Source organism: Chanos chanos, chromosome 4 (genome assembly GCF_902362185.1).
Source record: "Chanos chanos chromosome 4, fChaCha1.1, whole genome shotgun sequence".
Lineage (NCBI taxonomy): Eukaryota > Metazoa > Chordata > Actinopteri > Gonorynchiformes > Chanidae > Chanos > Chanos chanos.
In genome coordinates this window covers 48,896,874-48,914,368 of record NC_044498.1, presented here as the reverse complement: position 1 = coordinate 48,914,368, position 17,495 = coordinate 48,896,874, and the positions used below count along the sequence as shown (strand labels likewise).

Here is a 17,495-nt window from a genome sequence, read left to right as displayed (position 1 = left end):
AAACACTATCCCTAACTCATACAGTAGACAGGAACACAGTCTTTATTAGTCATAGATACATGATTATGCCAATAGATATTTTTTTCTTTGGTTGTAACAGGTTATTAAAAGGTTTTTGATGGTCCATTGACCATTAATTACATTATAGTGACAGGTTACAGGTACAGTGCGTACGCTGTTGTTTATTCTGGTTAGAAATTTAAAGATTGTTGTTTTCTCAGTCTTAATTTTTCAGGATGGATGAAGATGTCCTGTGGGCTACTACCACTGTCATTGACAGGAGAGCAGTCTTGGATAAGAAGGAGGAGGTAAGAGAACATTTTTTGAAAAATCATGTTCAAATGAAACAGGTTACACATTTTGAACACATTTGAATAATTCTCAGATATTTTGGTAATATATATAAAAAAAATAACCGACCAACCATCTAAACAAAGGATTTTGTAAACTGCATTCAAATCACAATTTCAGTTGTTTTGTAATGTTAAGAATTCCCTGTTTTAGAGACCTACGTGAGTAGCACATGTGCTATTCAGGCTAATATTATGGTAACTGCAAATCTTAGATTAGTTTTAGATTAAATGCTGATTCAGCTCAGATTAAGTGCTTATTTATGTCTCGAGTGGCACGGCATTATTTGAAGTTCAGAGCTGCATTCGTTTCGTTACCTCAATGGGGACTTGTCATGTTTCAACAATGTTTTATTCAGGACTTGGAACCATATTCTAATTGACTCTCAGCAATTATCTTTATGTTTTCTACCACATGTCTGTAGTGCTTACTTGTTGCGGCTCTTTAGCCAAGAAAAATATATTTCTCAATCATAATGTTTCACATGAACAAAATAATCCACTGACACTTTTTAGATTGTGACTGGTATGGCAAGAAATCTCCAGAAACGCAAATCTGTTGTTAGGTCATGTTTGCCGACCCCTTTTATATTAATTACTGTCACATTCTCACATTCACTATTTTCAGTCAAAGAATTCGCTTGTTGTTAGCATATGAAATAGCCCCATGAGTTGATATGTGGTAAATGGAACATTCTGGCATTTTTACAGAGACGCCAAGCTCGTGCACGTAAGCTGGGTGTTTTAAGAGTGAACATCTCTGGACAAGAGCTAATGAAGAGAGACGATTCCCTCAGTCAAAATGTTGCTGATATTCAGGTGACTGGCGGAAGCAAAGCAGGGCACAGAAGTTTGCAAGCCAGCAACTTCTTTACAAACTTCAGCAAGCGCACAAGGTTTAGATCAATAGCGGAAACCTCACATTGAAGAATATCCCGCTGAAGGATATTGTGTTTGAAATCATGTGAAACTAGCACAATCTCGTCTGCATACGCACTAACCTCAGTTTCGCAAGTGGTGGTACGAATGTGTGAGTAACAGGGCATAGCCATGTTTATATGTTTATTAGAGAGTATAACTCGCTCACACTCACTTTTCGCTGATGACAAAGTCGTCATTTTAAAATGATCCTCATCTCATCTCATCTCGAGCGGCGAGTGTGAGGTGTGGCTGACAGCTCTCGTTTATCTGAATGTCAGATCCCATTAACGCCATCATTGCCCAAACTCAACACTCTGGCATCTCGTCTTTTACAAGGCCAGCGCTCTCCCTGCCGCCTGCCTGTTTTATTAGCCACGCAGCTGCCAGAAATGCCCGGACTGTGCCACAATTACTCAGTCATAGTTCTCACTCAGGCTGCACAAAGCCAAGGAGAAGTCCGTTAAGAGTCCCCGTAACAGTAGCCCCTAGTAAATCCAAGCCTGGCCACTGCTCTCAACAGGTGACACCGAAGGAAAGTGACTCCATTTTACGTTGGGAGCGCTATGTTCCAAAAAGTTCTCTCAGTGTGGATATTTTTGTGTGTTTTATGCTCTTAAGCTCAGGATAAGGTTTAAGACACTCTGTTTCCGCTCATGTTTCAAGCCTGTGAGTTCACATTTGCATCAGAGTTTTGTTTAACGCCTGTAGTGCTTCTATTTTTATTATATACAGTTTGACACAGTGACGGTTACATCTTTATGTTGTCTATTGCCAAATGACACACTGTCACAGACATTCCAAGAAATATTTTCATTCCACACTTATCTTTACAAAGTACATTTTAGATATTGTAGTTAACCTGCTGGGTCTCATTAGGCCGAGCTCACGCCCTTTTGCATTTCTCTTTATACCTGATCCTTCTTGGTACAGTTATTAAAAACAACGGTCTTTAATTACACAGTTAAGCTGCTGTTGGCCGCAAGGTCAACTGGTGCTTTAACCTGATATGAAGCTGACAATAACCATCTAGTTTCACATAGCTTTCTTTGGCTTTACGGAGAGGCAAAGCAATAGTCATGGTCTGTTCTATTCTTTATTTTACGAGAATTATTTAACCGAAACGTTTTGTATACTCTGTTAAATTATAGTAATTTAATTAGATGTAAAGTTGGATGTAAAAAGACCAACAGGAGTTCTTAGGCTTATGTGCTTTGTGATACAAACTGTGGTATGAGTCCAAGTCAGTGTAAATGTCTTTGCTGATGAAGAAAGACGTCTTTGATTTACTGATGGTACTCTTACATTGGTGAAGGTGGAGGAGAGGGTGAGGAAGACGTCTTCTGACCTGCGGTGCGAGATCATTGATCTGGGAGGCGCGAAGAACGTCAGTGAATTACGCAGGCGGAAAAAGACGAGGAAGAAGGAAGAGAACAACTCCAGGGGCAAAGTTGATATCCCTGCGGTGAATACACTAATTTGTACATTTATCTCTAAGTGGTTCATTGCTTAAAGTGATTAAGATAAGAATTCTTTCTGGAACGAGGACTCGTGTAGTTTCAAGACAATACTATACAGAATATACTCTTTAATACCTCCTAATTTGACTAATGCTTTCACCCAGAGTGACTAGAACAGTGTGTCAGAGCTCTTTGCAAACTGGCAGACAGCTGCCAAGCTGGAGACTCAAACACACAACTTTCCAGTCAGTGAGTGACTTAGTTTGATACTAGTGCCCTACCAACCTCGTGCAATCACATTTTACATGCATTCTAACAATCATGAAAGGTTTTTTGTCCAACATGTGACAATCAGTAGCTTGCGTATTTTGTCTGCTCAGAAAGGGCCTGTTGATACTGCTGACTTCTTGAAAGCAGCTACAGAAGGAAATCTCAAAGTGATTGAGATGTTCCTGGAGAATGGAGGCGACCCCAACATCTGTGATGAAGTATGTTATATGCGCCAATGAAACTTTTGAAATGTTAACAATGATTAATCCCTTCATTAACAAGTCTTGAAATGTTTGAATGTTTTCCAGTTTCGAAAGACAGCGCTTCATCGAGCTTCTCTGGAGGGTCACGTGAAAATTGTAGAGCTGTTACTGGACAAAGGAGCAGATATCAACTTTAAAGACCGGGTGAGACACACAAGGAATGACTGGGCTCCTGTGAAATCATATGGTTCCCATTCAGGAAGTGTTGAAACTCCATTTACCTTGATCTTAAAATCTTCTCTCTGAGTTCAGGGATGGGCAGCACAACATAATGCTCCAAACTGCAGAACCACCTGGCGTAAAATAGGCCGAAATACTGCGCTAGTTATTGTATATTAAGATTCAATGCAAATACATTCATGAAATGTGATCATAGCTGTATGCAGTGTCCTATCAGTCAACCAGTTATCTAGGTTAACAGCATCCCTAACTGCATCCTTTAACTGTAAATCTGCCTTGCTAATTTTAGCACATGTGTTTAGTGAGGGATAATGGTGTCAGCAGTTTACTTTGCTTGTCAACCACTGTTTGTCCATTTCAAAGAGTTGTTTACCACACAACCATGCAAGGTTACAGGTTCAGTTTATACAGTTTTTAATCCCAGTTTCACTTCATAGTAGATAGCTTTATAGTTACTTGTTTATTAGCTAGTTTGGTAGCAGTTTTGCTAATTGCCATAAATTGCAGTCAGACAAAGAGATGGGCAAACTTTTGAAAGGACCTCATGTAAAACAAGTTGACTGTCTTGTTCTGTTTCTAGTTTTTATTTCAGTAATGTAATATTAAGTACAACATGTTTGCTACCCTTAGGAAGAAGCCAACTTGAACACTCAGTCACATTGCATAGAATGAGGTTAAAAGCAAATGATCCCACCCTGAAACAGTGCATTTTGTGTGTTCTGAAAATGTACACCCAACTCTTTAACATTTGAAGCAAGTTACATGAAGATATAAAATTTAAGCTAAGATATTATAAAATGAATATATGAATTTCAGATTCATTGAACTGAAATACCGCCCCCCCCCCTTTTCGTAGCTGGACTGTAGAGCAGTCCACTGGGCTTGCAGGGGAGGTAGTTTGGGGGCTCTCAAAGTCCTTCAGAGCCGAGGAGCTGACTTAAATGTCAGAGACACGGTAACCGAAATTTCTCTTCTTTTAAGCAATGCCTTATATACTATACGAGCGTGTTACCGTGTATGGCCTACTCAATGTATTAAACGCTATTTAACAAATTTAACGCAGCTGAAATGCATTGTCATCAATTGCGTTGTGTGTTTTTATTTGTTTATAATTTATCCGCAGCTGATGAGCACACCATTACATGTGGCCACCAGGACCGGCCACTGCAATGTGGTCGAACGTCTCCTGGCCAGTGGAATTAAAATGAATGCCAAAGATTGGGTGCGCCATCTTTCACTAATTGTTAGAGGAGTTTCATTCATTTGATTGCGTAATTTTGTTATATCTGTGTATTAGATTTAATAAGACTAAACCTTAATTTTTAATTTATACGTTGTAAATAAGCACGGGAGTTTTACATCTTTTCACAAGGAAGGGGACACCGCTCTGCATGACGCAGTCCGTTTGAACCGATACAAAATAGTCAAACTTCTTATACTGGCGGGAGCAGATATGAAAATCAAGAATGCCGTAAGTACCACGTAAACTGATGCAAATCATTCTGAACTGTTTTGACGTGACAGAAAACATCATCTTGGCAATTATTTTATCTCTCAACCAAAATATTTCGTCCATGATGGAGGACCTGATTTTACTATTGCTTTTTTTTTTTCCATTTATACCATCCTGTACGGTTTTATACTGCAGACAGTCCAGTGACAGACTGATGATCGTGAGATCAGTACAGATGGCTGAGTTTCTATCAGTACTGAGTTTCTTCTTATGTGTTCACTGCAGGAAGGTATTACTGCCACTGAGCAGGTGAAACTGTGGCAGTTTGACACAAAAGAGACACTGGAGAAACTGGAACAAATGATGGAGGTGGCTTGATAGGACAGCTTTCAAGGTATCAACATATTCCAGGGTCCCTCTTAAAAGCAGAAAGGATAATACATTTATGGCCACATTTTCATAATTGAATTCGCTTTGCTGCTCTGATTGTCTGTGTGTTTTTACATAGAAAGACTGTTAGTTACATGTTAAACTGTGAAATACTCAAAAAGTAAAAGGCCCTCAGTGACAGGTATACCTCATATGATGTTCTTTAAATGTGTTTTAACGATTTGTGTTTAAACGTTTGCATGACTTTTTTTTTTTTTTTAATTTCTCTTTTTTTGTGTGATATAATAATTAAGGGTGTGAATTACTGTGAGATGAAAGGAATCAAAGCTTTTTTGTGTGTGTGTCTTATTCTGCAGAGTTTTGTCTCTCAGTAGTTCAACGGATATGACGCTGCTACGACGCGTCCCAAGCACACAGACTAACTCAGGAATCCACTCACGCCACCCTCTCGGGAACAGCTTCCTACACTCCACTGATTTTAATGGTCGGACGTCCATGGCCGTGATGGGCACCGATTTAATCCGAGGACAGAAATGATGTCTGTTTTCAGCAGAGAACTTTCTGCCCCTGACAAGATATTTATAATGTCAGCGTCGCTTTCATGTTTGTGTTTAGGGTTTGGTGAATAACGGTTTTATCTGTAGAGGAAGAAATTATACTAAGCAAATAGTAAGACAAAGATCAAGTGTGATTTTAACTTTAGAATGTGTTAAAGGGGGGAAAAAAGGATATAAAATGTAATACTGGAATGTTTGCCCATTCCACCTAAATACTGAAGTAAACCTAACTCAAAAAGTAAAAAAAGGTAAAAAAAAAAAAAAGCCCAAAAGCTTATTTTGTGTTTTATTTGAACTTGTATAGTTTTTTAACATGCGTGTGGCTGTGTACAGTGCCAGAGATCAGGGAGTAAGAGAATGTATTACAGAAAGAAAAAAAAACAAAGACATGATCCAGGTAAACTCATCACTGACACAACTGTCAGCTGTTGATGAAATATGTTTAGTGTTTTGAATTCTTGTGTTGTGGCTGTATTTTTGGTTTCCATACGTTGTATTGCCATGACAAAATGTTTCGTCTGCTGGTTCGTGTGCACATGCTGAATTGCTAAGATTTCATGCTTTGTAGTTGGGATTTCTGCTTTCACAACCGACTTAACTCCGGGGGATGGGAGAGGGCGCACGGGTGGACATACTTTCCTGGTGTTATCAGGGACTAGATTGCGCACAGGGAGAAATTGATACATCTCTGTGGGATACACAGATCAGCTGTCACTGCCGGGCTTATGCAGTGCCTTTAAAAACTGATCTAAGACCAGGTGTTCCCATCTCAGCCGTGAACCTGTAGTCACGGCAAACAAACCAACACAAGCAACCCAGAACCCACTGTGAGGGTTGTAAAACTTTATCCTGGCTTTTGAATGGGATCTTGCACAGACACAGACACACACACACACACACACACATATGGGACGAGCTACTGAATGAGTGGTATAATCTGTCCAAAGAGCACTTGGTCCTGCACATGTTGGTTCACACACTGACCTCGGTGAATCTGGCACAATGTCAACATGCTATACAGGAGAACGACCCACCCCTTCCGTCAGCCTCTGTCATCTGAGCCTGCTAGATTCATTTATCTTTATAACCACACTTGATTGAGATGATGTAGGAGCCTGTTATTTAATATTAAATGAAACCAATAAATGGAAATCAGAAAATATCTTATTGCTTGTTTGTTTTGTGTGTTGAGGTGAAATCAGTCCTTTCATGTTCCCCGTATATCACTTTCTCTGTCTGTTTCATGGTGCTGTCTGAAGGGAACAGGTAATCAGACAAAATGTGGATGTAATGCTGTGTAGCAAAGTATTTAGACATTTTGAATAACTAATGTTTCATGGATATAAATTCTTACAGCAGATAAAAGAAAGGCTTGGTCAGCATGTATTTAGCTCACTGACCACAAGAGGGCATTGCAGGTCACACAGAGCAGGCCTGGTGTGCTCAACAGTTACAGACACACAAATGATTTCATCATTTGCTCATCACTTCTCAATCCATTTGGAAATTGGTTGGAAATGTATAAAAACATCATTGGCAGTTTAGAAAATAATAACATGCAGCATTTGTATGCTGTGTGATAGCTTCGGGAGCATATTAAAATTGCATATTCACTGATTTTCCTAAAGAATTTTTTTTTCTCTAATTAATTTTCTCTAATTAATTCTTTTTTTTTTCTCTACAAAATAATCCATCATTTCAGTGTGAAATGGGGAAAAAGAACTAAAATGTTGAACTTTTCTTAGTGATCCCAGCTGATGGTATAGCTATTATAGCTAACTATGACATGAGATGAAAACACAACTCTGGCCTCATTTTCAGTTTATTCATAAAGAGTGTCAGTACATTGGTGTTGAAATTAAGGACCATCAGGTTTATGCATGTCCATGGTTACACTTCTGTTTAACACAAAAAGACAGCGATGCATAATTACAGTGGTGCACCGCCAGTGGTGTTTGCATTAGTTGAAATTTTGAGATGAAATCCACTCAATTCTTTCCTTCCCAGATGAGTTTCTTGGCAAAATCTGTTTTTTTTAATGCAAGTTGGGACAGACTGAGGTTAAGTATGGTTGAAAATACTTTTCTGCAATCTCAAGGTTAAGACAAAGTAGTGATTAGCGCTCAAATGTCCCACTTCTTGTTCATCTTTGTACCATGAGGCTCCATTCACATCAAACCAGACACGCTTTACAGTATCTCTTATCAGCACCTTTTAAAGGTCTAAGGCATTAGTGCAATATGAGAAATTAATAACTGAGCACAAAACAACACATAGTACATTTCATACTTTTGTGACTTAAATGCACAGAAAAACATTACCTCAATGAATGCATACCATAATTAATAATAAATGAACACAGAGCAACCTCATGTCTTTGATTACATGGCTGTGAATCGCACCTGTTCTAGGATAGCCAGAGTTGGTACACAGACTGGCCTAATACTACAGTTCAATTTAAACACATGGCATTAAATTGTTGCCATCCCAGGACAAGTGCAAACCTCTGCCAAGATGTGTTTCTGTATGATGTGCCACGTTATGTTAACAACACTCCACACAATCAAAGCTATTTTAACCGAGAGCCTAAATTACATTCTTATCGGTCCTGACAATGCTTCTAATGGTAACTTTGGTAAATCTATAGCTTCAGTTAAATGGTTTTTAGCTAAGCAACTGTACCACAATGCTGCCTTGCAGGTTTTATTTAATGCTATAAAGCCTTAGAAACCATAGAGAAAAAGCAGCAGTAGCAATGTCGCTCACTGAAACTGACAGAGCTTCAGTGGGACACAGTCAAGCAGCTTTTGTAAGCAATGAAAAAAATGAACAGAGAAAGAGAAGGGGGGGGGGGGGGGGTAGAAACCCTGTCATCCATCCCTGAGGGAGAGAGCCTTGCCAGCCTAACACATTCTCAGATCCCTTTCTGACTGGTACGCTGATCCAGAATCAGTGTCACTCTTTCATTTGATGAGCTGATCTAAGCGTTGCTGTGGGGAGGAACTGATCTGAGATCTGAGAGATTAGAAGCACACATCCTCCCTGTGAGGCTCTGGTCATACTGAAAGGCCACGGGCAGTTGAGGCTGAGGTCTTGGCCCTTTGCACCACCGCTTGACACTTCTCTCTCTTCAGGAGCTTGTTGTTCTCGAACACCCCCTCGTTCCGTGGGACGCCGTGAGATCCGTCTGGGAACGTCAGCAGCCCTGAACGGAAAGAACGGTCGACGTCAAATACGCTTTCATTTCTGGTTTAAAAAACAAAAAAACAAAACGTGCACTAGATAGCATGACGGGCACTTGAGAGGTAAAAGTATCACTATTTAAATTTGGATAATTTCTCTATGGAAACGTTTTGAAAGAATGAGAGTACAGCGATTTACCATATCCTTCCACGCGGCCGTTTTTGAACTCTCCCTCAAACTTCATCCCGTCAAAGCGACTGAACACCCCAACTCCTTGAAACTTCCCTTGCGCGAATTCACCCTCGTACCTTCGCGGTCCAAAACATTAACTGTGATGTTTTTAATTTGGCTGATAAACCAGTCATTAGCACATATGTAGTTTTTGATCATCACAACAAAGGTTTTTGTAGGGAATATGCTTTGTTACATGAAAAGTGAAAAAAACCAACACACTGATGTTGAGAAACTGGTATTTAAGGTACCTGCTCATGAACGACTTTATCAGCCACTCTGAAACTGTTCAGAGTTTTATATAGAGTTTTTGCTTCAAACCAGCTTTTTTTTTTTACCTGGATCCATCGGGAAACACCAGAACTCCACAACCATGAAACAATCCATTCTCAAATTGGCCCTTATAACAAGTGCCATCAGAGAACTTCAGCTCTCCTCCTCCATGACGCCTTCCTGAAAGAAAAAAGACGTCACAATCTAAGCCAAATCCTGGCCTATGAGCTCCAGAGACTACTCAAAGTGAACAAAAAAAAGGATTAAAGCAATTGTGGGTCACCCATTTATAAATTGTGTAAATTAGGTTGCTACACCTGGACCCATCGGAGTGGAGCTGAGACTGGAAAATGGGGACCCGCTTATCTTGCTTAACAAAAGGGTTCTGTATGGGAAAGTGAGTAGTCTGGATCTCGCCTGTTCTGTTTCTGTTCTCATGGGTGAGTCTCTGTACAAACCTGTCTCATAATCACAGGAGATGCAGTGTACACCCCTCATACTACATTGAGGCTGACTACCCTGAGGGAGCCAGTCTGCGTGGAAGTGTGATTTTTGCAGAAGACTAATCCCGATATTGTCCTGACTGTCCTGATAATACAGGGCCTGCCCATCCCCCAGCACTGTAATCCAGCACTGCTGCACTGGTGGATGGGGAACTGAAGTCACTTGCCTGCGCTCAACTCCTTTTGTATTCTTTTACCTAACTCTCACTTTCTCTGTAGGTGTCTATACCAGGATGAAGGTTATGTGACCACCCTAGTTCCAGAGGATGGATCCCCTGGGCTTCTGAACCCAACACGCTACAAACGCCTTGAGCTAAACATGTTTACTTGTTGTGAATCCTGGCTCCCTGGTTCAAATGAAGAAACTTAATTTTGTTTTCCCTGTCAGTGTATGACTCATGCCACAACTGAGAACACAGATTATTTTTTTTTAATTATTTTTTTTTTTTTTTTTAGGTCTTCACGATAGCACATCTGAGTGCTATCAATTTGCCACCACTGCCTGAGATAAGAGGTGCGACAGACAGTATGACTAAAACACGGTACAGCAGCCCTGTGCTTGACACCTCTTGTCCTCAACTGACACTCTTGTCGGTTAAAGACAAGACAAAGAGAAAGTAGCTAACGAAATAGTGGGACCTGCTCCTTCAGAGACTATGGTTTCCAGCAGGCTACTAACTGTTGTCGACTTTTATGATGTGGATTTATCGACACTCCTTAATGGGGTTTATGCTGCACTTACTTTGGAGAGACTCCCTCTAATTGTGCAACATAACAACTTTAAATGATGGTGCAGCAGACTTGCTTTGTTGTCACTGCAGTAGTATAGGTGTTTGGGTTCATTAGTGTTTCTAGCATCCTAACTATTAGCACTACTTCATTCCCCACAGTGGGCTGTAGCTTCTTCTCTTGAACTTTTTTCCTCATTAAGCACTGTTTTTTTCTTGTCTTTGACTGTAGCTTACTCTTTTACCTCCTACTACTCTTGCACTTGTGTTTGGTCGATCACTGAGCTTGACCAAGGCACTTACATCATAGCCAGCTCCTTAACAGCTACATGCTTTGCCTCACTTAAGAGTTGCTTTAGATAAAAGTGTCTGCTACATGAATTAATGCAATGAAATGTAATGTTCATCACTCAATGTTTCTAAAATCCTACCTGAGGGTGGTGTAATTTGAAGACATTCAGACGATGTGACCTGTCATTGTTTTTTGGAAACTTTGCACTAACATGTATTGACGTGATCGGTCATAACTCCAGGGGCACACACAATATCAGAGTGAAATAAACTGTCTGGACTCCAGTCAAACTAAAACCCTGCATGCGAGTAGAACAAATGATGCACACAAAGTAAAACACACGCACACACACCATTCCATACTTTGCAACTAGATTCTACAAGAATACATTTAAATAAATAACATTTGAATAAATAAACACAGTGACCTTTTGTATTTGTAAGTCTTGCATGGGCTGGAGTAACTACTGCATCCAGGAGATGGGCTTTTCAGTGGAAGACAACTTTTTGTCTTAAGCTGGACAGCTGCAGATAGAGATGGCCGAGTGTGCGGCTACTCTGACACAACCTGTAGCTTCAGGAAGGGGAGGGATTTGAAGACGGGGGAAGGTGTGAACTTAAAGATGAAGACACCCCTGCCCCTCCTCTTTGAGGGTACACACTGGGATGGGTAAGCCTCTCTTAGCCCAATCTATGTCCCAGGCAATCTATTTAATGGATGTAAAGTGTAACTGCAATACAGATGCGCTGGAAAAACTCAAGGGATGTGTCTGGTTTTGCTGGGCTTTGCTGGGTTGAGGCTGTTCATGGCGGTAACGATGGCATTAACTGGGTTCTGTCCTTTCATTGAATGGGAGATCATGTATTGGTTACCATGGATATATTGCTTCTGAAGTACCAATCTATGGATTTGATTGCATTCTGCAAAGCCCAGAATGAGCAGCCTTGAAGATTTGACTTGTATTTAAGAGATGCTGCTGTAATGTAGTACCACTGATTTTTTTTTTTCCTAAGAGAAAAATATGAAACGTGGAGAGGTGGCAGTCATGGTATAATTAAACTGTCTTTAATATGGAATCACGTAGGAAACGAGAAAAGCATTGCAATCTCGGCCAAGAGCATTTTGTAAAGCGGATGGAAATCTTTGCATCACAAAGACATTTGTACAAAAGTTACGCGGGAAGTTATGCCAACTTGTTTAATTTATGCAAAGGCATTTTACGCTTATCATTATTCCATTTTTGCCCTTCAAATAAGATACAGCATAATCACCCTTTTGCCTTTTTTTCTTCTTTAATTATTCGTAGACTGTTGCTTGCTCTCAGTTGATTCCTTGCAGCAGGCTCCAATCCAGTTCAGGGTTCTTAAAGCTATGTGAGGTCAGTCTTGTTGGGGAAAGATTAGGTGATGCCAACTAATTAGGATTTAGCTGACCTGGCCTGTGTTTCTTAGTCCATCACAGGTCTGGTATACATGTGAGCTACTAAATTACATAACTGTCACATCACATTATTCTTGAAGCATTCCAACTCTTAAATTATTTCACATCAGTTCTTTGACTTCATTAAACGAATCCCTAGAGGTTGATACAATGCTTAACAGAGTAAGGGGATTAGAGTATACAAAATGTTGTGACTGAAACCAACTGCATTCCTTGCTTTGATGCTTATCAAGACGGGATTAAACTGAAGCACCTGTAAGTGCTACCTTGTTAAAAGCTGAAGAGAATGATAGGCACTAAATTCAGAGACCGTAATGGTATCTTGTAGTTGTCAAAAATTAGAGGAGTTATTATTATGACAGTCTATCTGCTAATGTATAAGAGTATATGAGTGTGTATTTAAAGATGTAATGTTATGATCTTACCCTCTTTCCACTCGCCACTGTATTTCTCCCCACTGGAGTAAGTGAAAGATCCCCTTGTCAGTGTCATACCTCTACAGAGAGAGAGGGTCAAAAGCTGTTATTATGTAAGTAGAGTATCTGAGCTGAGTTTTCACTATCTAAAAACGTTCTGTTTTTTATTAAGTAAACTCTATTTTAATGTTTAAGGTTTTACTGGGGGGAAAACATGTACTTAGAAGTTGCCTAAAACAATTTTGCACAAACTGTGCAATACACAGACAGGAATTTCAGGGAAGGAATAAACAGAAGAAGAACAATGACACACTACCGGTTAGTTGAAACCGCTAGAACAATAAGAGAAGGTAAGATCAGACTTGTGGTCTCGTTCCTCCCGAACTCCTAATCACAATCTTGTCCTCCATGAAGAGGATTCTATCGTCGAGTATCACTGTCGACAAACACAATATGTTCACGAACAGAAATCTTTACTCTACAATATTGTTTTGAAATTCACGGCCAATATTTGCAAATCATTTCATGATATCAACTAAAATATACAACGTCGTTCTTGTCTCAGAGAAAAATTCCATTAGGTTGCACGTCATGACAGTGGTCAGCAATTCAGACTTTCCTGCTGGGATCGAATGAGCAGCCATTACCTGTAAAAATGTGTACGTCGTCCTGGAAGCTTGTAAATCTACGTGTCTAACCTTCACGAACGTAGCTTGAAAGAGAAACGGAATTTCTGTCACTGCTGCAACCTTTGCGGAGCTTCTCCACAATCCTCTATCTCCACGACGTAAGCTCGATGCCGCTTGAAGGTCGAGTTGTTTTATTGAATGCTTTTCTTAGCAATGTATTCATACTGTATGCTGATTGGCTGAGTGTACGGTTACTTGGTAGACCAATGTCTGAATGTTTGGGAATGCGATACGGGTTATGTGTGGGCCAGCAGAATCACCGTCTGGAGCGAAATTTAATAAAAACCCAGGAAACAATTCCCTGCTGAGGAAATGATTAATAGTCATGGACATAGAATGCCCTTCATTGCTACAAAGAGTTTTTACTTTCAACGAATTTAACAGTTGTAGGAAGGCGATACCCAGAAAAGATGTAAAAGAAAAGGAGAGGAAGAGGAAAAGGAGGAGGAGGAGGAAGAAGAAGAAGAAGAAGAAGAAAGAGCCGATAAACGTTTTCGAAATCAAAATGGGGAGCATATTTCTCCTTAGCCATTTAGGAATATTTAATTACGATGTATATAACTCTGAAGAGGAGCGCAACCTGTTGGTCTTCCGCAGCGGCAACGCAGTGATGGAGCGTGGGGCGCACGCTCTCACACACATAGCTTAATTATATCCATGCCTAAAGATTAATGTACGCAAACATAAACAGGGTGCACGAAGAGGACAAATATACAAACATACAAAGACGCACTCGGCTTCCTCATTCAATTCATTCTCCCATTCAATCATCTATGCACTCATTGTCTCTTATTTATGTCTCATTAATCATAGGTATTTGGCCAACCTTTGATAAACCCCTACCATTGTTTGAATAAAGCATTTATTCATTAGAATAATGAATAGTTGTCCCTGTCATTTTAATTTTCCTCGCTGTTCGGTCTTCCTATGTAAATAATGTACTGGAATATCATCAGTACGCACACAGGTACCGTTTAGGTTCCCTATTCATACACTGCAGGGGAGCATATTCTCAAGCTTTAGCGCCCTCCCCAGACTTAAAGTAGAAATCCCTATTAAAAGTCCATCAGGGAGCCAAATGGATCAGTCTGGGACAATATCGGACGTTACAAAAGGTCCACTTCTTCTTCTTCTTTTTTTTTTCTTTTAACAGTGTACTATGTGAACAGACCCAACAGTCATGCACCATCTCTACGACAAGTCTTTCGATCTCGATTCCTGCTGGACATCCTCCAGAAATCATCAGACTAGAAGTGTAAGGGAAGCCAGCGGGAGGCCAGAGACCTTAAGAGCCGGTACCGCACTAATTCAGTACCAGACAGCTGATCTCTTCATATAGCGTAAAACCGTCATCGATTCAAATAGAATGCCATATTTATGGTCGTCGCCATAAACGCGAAGGGTCCGGTAATGGGAAACGTCGATAAAAATCACACCCTTGAGATCTATTACCTTTAACAGTGAAGATGGGTGGTTCTCGCTGTAGAACAACCGCGAATCTCATTTTCTAAATTCGAGGCGGTAAGTCAAGTCCCGGCTGCATCAAGCGAGCCAATGACGATATCAATTGGGTCATGTTTTCGAGAGACAGGCTAGCTGCCTGTACGCAATGTTCTGAAAGAAGCGAAGACGCGCCAGTTACTGCGTTAAGTTACAACCGAGCACAACTATCTTCCAACTTCACAGACATAATCATATGCTAAAATATAAATACGAGATTCTCCTTGATCCTATATTTGCAGTCCTCGGAATCATAAACACATTACACAGGCGACAACACACACACTCGCACACACACACGCAAAAGAGATTTTGATTGTGGAATAATTGGCCCTCTTTAAGTGAACATTGCCCTTGACTGATCATAAATCAGATGCGTAGTTTTCTCTGGGGAACCTGGCAGCCATCTCCATATGCCCCTGAGGCACAGGATGGGCCTTGCAAGCATCAGTACACATGACTGCCCACTGAACACAACACACAGACACACACACACACACACACACACACACACAGGGGTAGGAGGGGTGGGGGGGTTTAATCTGCCGCTGCAGATTAAAAAAAAAAAAGAAAGAAAAATCCAGAGGTCAGCTGGGCTGTGAGGTGAAGAAACAGTGGTGAAGGTGGGGGGGGCAGGTCATCTCACTCTCAGAGTGTTAATTGACCCATAATTCTCTGCATGCCATAACATATGATGAGTGTTGATGTGTGTGAACAGTGCGTTTAACATCAAGGTGAGTGGGGTTATGCTGTCATACTGTCACTCCGATACACACACACACACACACACACACACACACACACACACTGGCAGTAAATCTCATGGATGCCCACTGAGAGGGAATGACCCTCTATAAACAGTGGGATTAGAAATGCGCTTCTCTCCTTTTGCAAAACCACCGGATTATTAAAGGACTGGGGGCTCGGCCCAGTTCAAAATGTAAAACGGCTCAAACTTTATATTCCCCTCTATTCCGTGCAGTGATTAATTTCTCTTTAGATTAGATCATTTCAGAGTAAATGTGTATGTATGGAAGTTTTTCCGTGCCCATAAATTGTTATTTTCCATGTAAATATATCTCTGTTTGTTCAGGTTATCGTAACATATCTTTTAACCCATATTAGTAACTAGTATGGAAAATTTTGACTGAAGAAGCTCTGTTTGCCCTTCCATGCCTAAATTGTTTGATGAAATAAGTGACTCTGGCCTTGTCCCCTCAACCTGTGTGACCCATAAATCTCAGCATGCCAATTCTCTGCAACCTGTCAATACCAATTTATTATACAGCAATTTATAAATTATACATAAATCAATATTTACCTCCTAGTTATGTTAAATTCCCTCATGTGTGACATAATGCACTGTCTCTGTTTTCATGTCAGGACGTGTACAGGTACACTCTTTGTTTTAATGTTCTTTAAACAAACAAACAAACAAACAGACAAAACCAAAAAACAAGCACAGTGTAGTGAGTATGTGTAACTTAATGTGCCCTTGTAATTCTTTTTGAATATATTTGTATTCTACCATACACACTCCTGCATCAGACATGTCTATAGCATTCTGTACATAGACCACAGGTCCTTTTAGTGCATACAGATTAGCTCGAAACAATTTGATGAGACTCACAGTCCACAGCGCAGAACAAGGTCACAACCAAGTTCAGAGGAGTACATCCTATCAGCTATGTGATGCTGTAGTACCTTTTAGACTATACCCAGAAAGGGCAAAGTTAAAAATGAAACGTGGTCAACACACCTACGCAGTCACGCTCACACACAAACACAAACACGAGATAGACTCTTCACATATCAGGACACAGGGACAATAAAGCAACTACACACACACACACACACACACACACACACACACACACACACACACACACACACAGCTTAAGGCATAGGCTTTGTTGGATGAAAAAGAGCAATTAGGGGTGAGATGAGGGTGAGTCACATGGGGAAACCTCTGATGAAGACTATATTGATTAGGCAGCCTTCCCTGATCCAGCTTTTGCTATAGCAATTTTGTCAGGGTCATCGGAGACCAGTGTTACCTTCTCTGCTCTGTAGACCAGCCAAAGCCTAAAGTCAAAACTCAATCATATTCTTAATTACAGGCATCTTATTTCACCACACAACATGAAATTACCTCGCTTTCCAAGTGCACTTAGTTTCTAAAGTATGCTTAGAGTTTATTAATGCAAACAAAAGGTTTGAGATAGATTCAAGTAGATAATATGTAAATATCTGTGATCACACACACTATGAACAGTGAATTTGTCCTCTGCATTTAACCCATCCAACACACCAGTAGTGAACACACACACACCAGACGCAGGAGCAGTGGGCAGCATTCCTTACACTCGGGGAACATCGGGATTAAGTGCCTTGCTCAA

The 17,495-nt window shown here is 40.4% G+C and overlaps 2 protein-coding genes across 2 annotated transcripts; one reads left to right on the top strand and one right to left on the bottom strand.

Annotated features, from left to right (window-relative positions):
• Positions 1–236: 236 nt before the first annotated feature.
• Positions 237–5,724, top strand: ankrd2 (ankyrin repeat domain 2 (stretch responsive muscle)). The gene is made up of 10 exons (XM_030772406.1): positions 237–308; positions 1,062–1,169; positions 2,584–2,749; positions 3,113–3,216; positions 3,307–3,405; positions 4,298–4,396; positions 4,565–4,663; positions 4,814–4,912; positions 5,180–5,288; positions 5,641–5,724. Exons 1-9 carry the CDS (start codon positions 237–239, stop codon positions 5,270–5,272), a joined length of 939 nt encoding a protein of 312 aa, XP_030628266.1. The 3' UTR covers positions 5,273–5,288; positions 5,641–5,724.
• A 3,173-nt stretch (positions 5,725–8,897) lies between these two features.
• morn4 (MORN repeat containing 4) lies at positions 8,898–12,983 on the bottom strand. Its single transcript, XM_030773033.1, has 4 exons — positions 12,917–12,983; positions 9,594–9,708; positions 9,223–9,332; positions 8,898–9,046 (listed from the first exon to the last, which is right to left on the bottom strand). Exons 1-4 carry the CDS (start codon positions 12,981–12,983, stop codon positions 8,898–8,900), a joined length of 441 nt encoding a protein of 146 aa, XP_030628893.1.
• Positions 12,984–17,495: the final 4,512 nt, after the last annotated feature.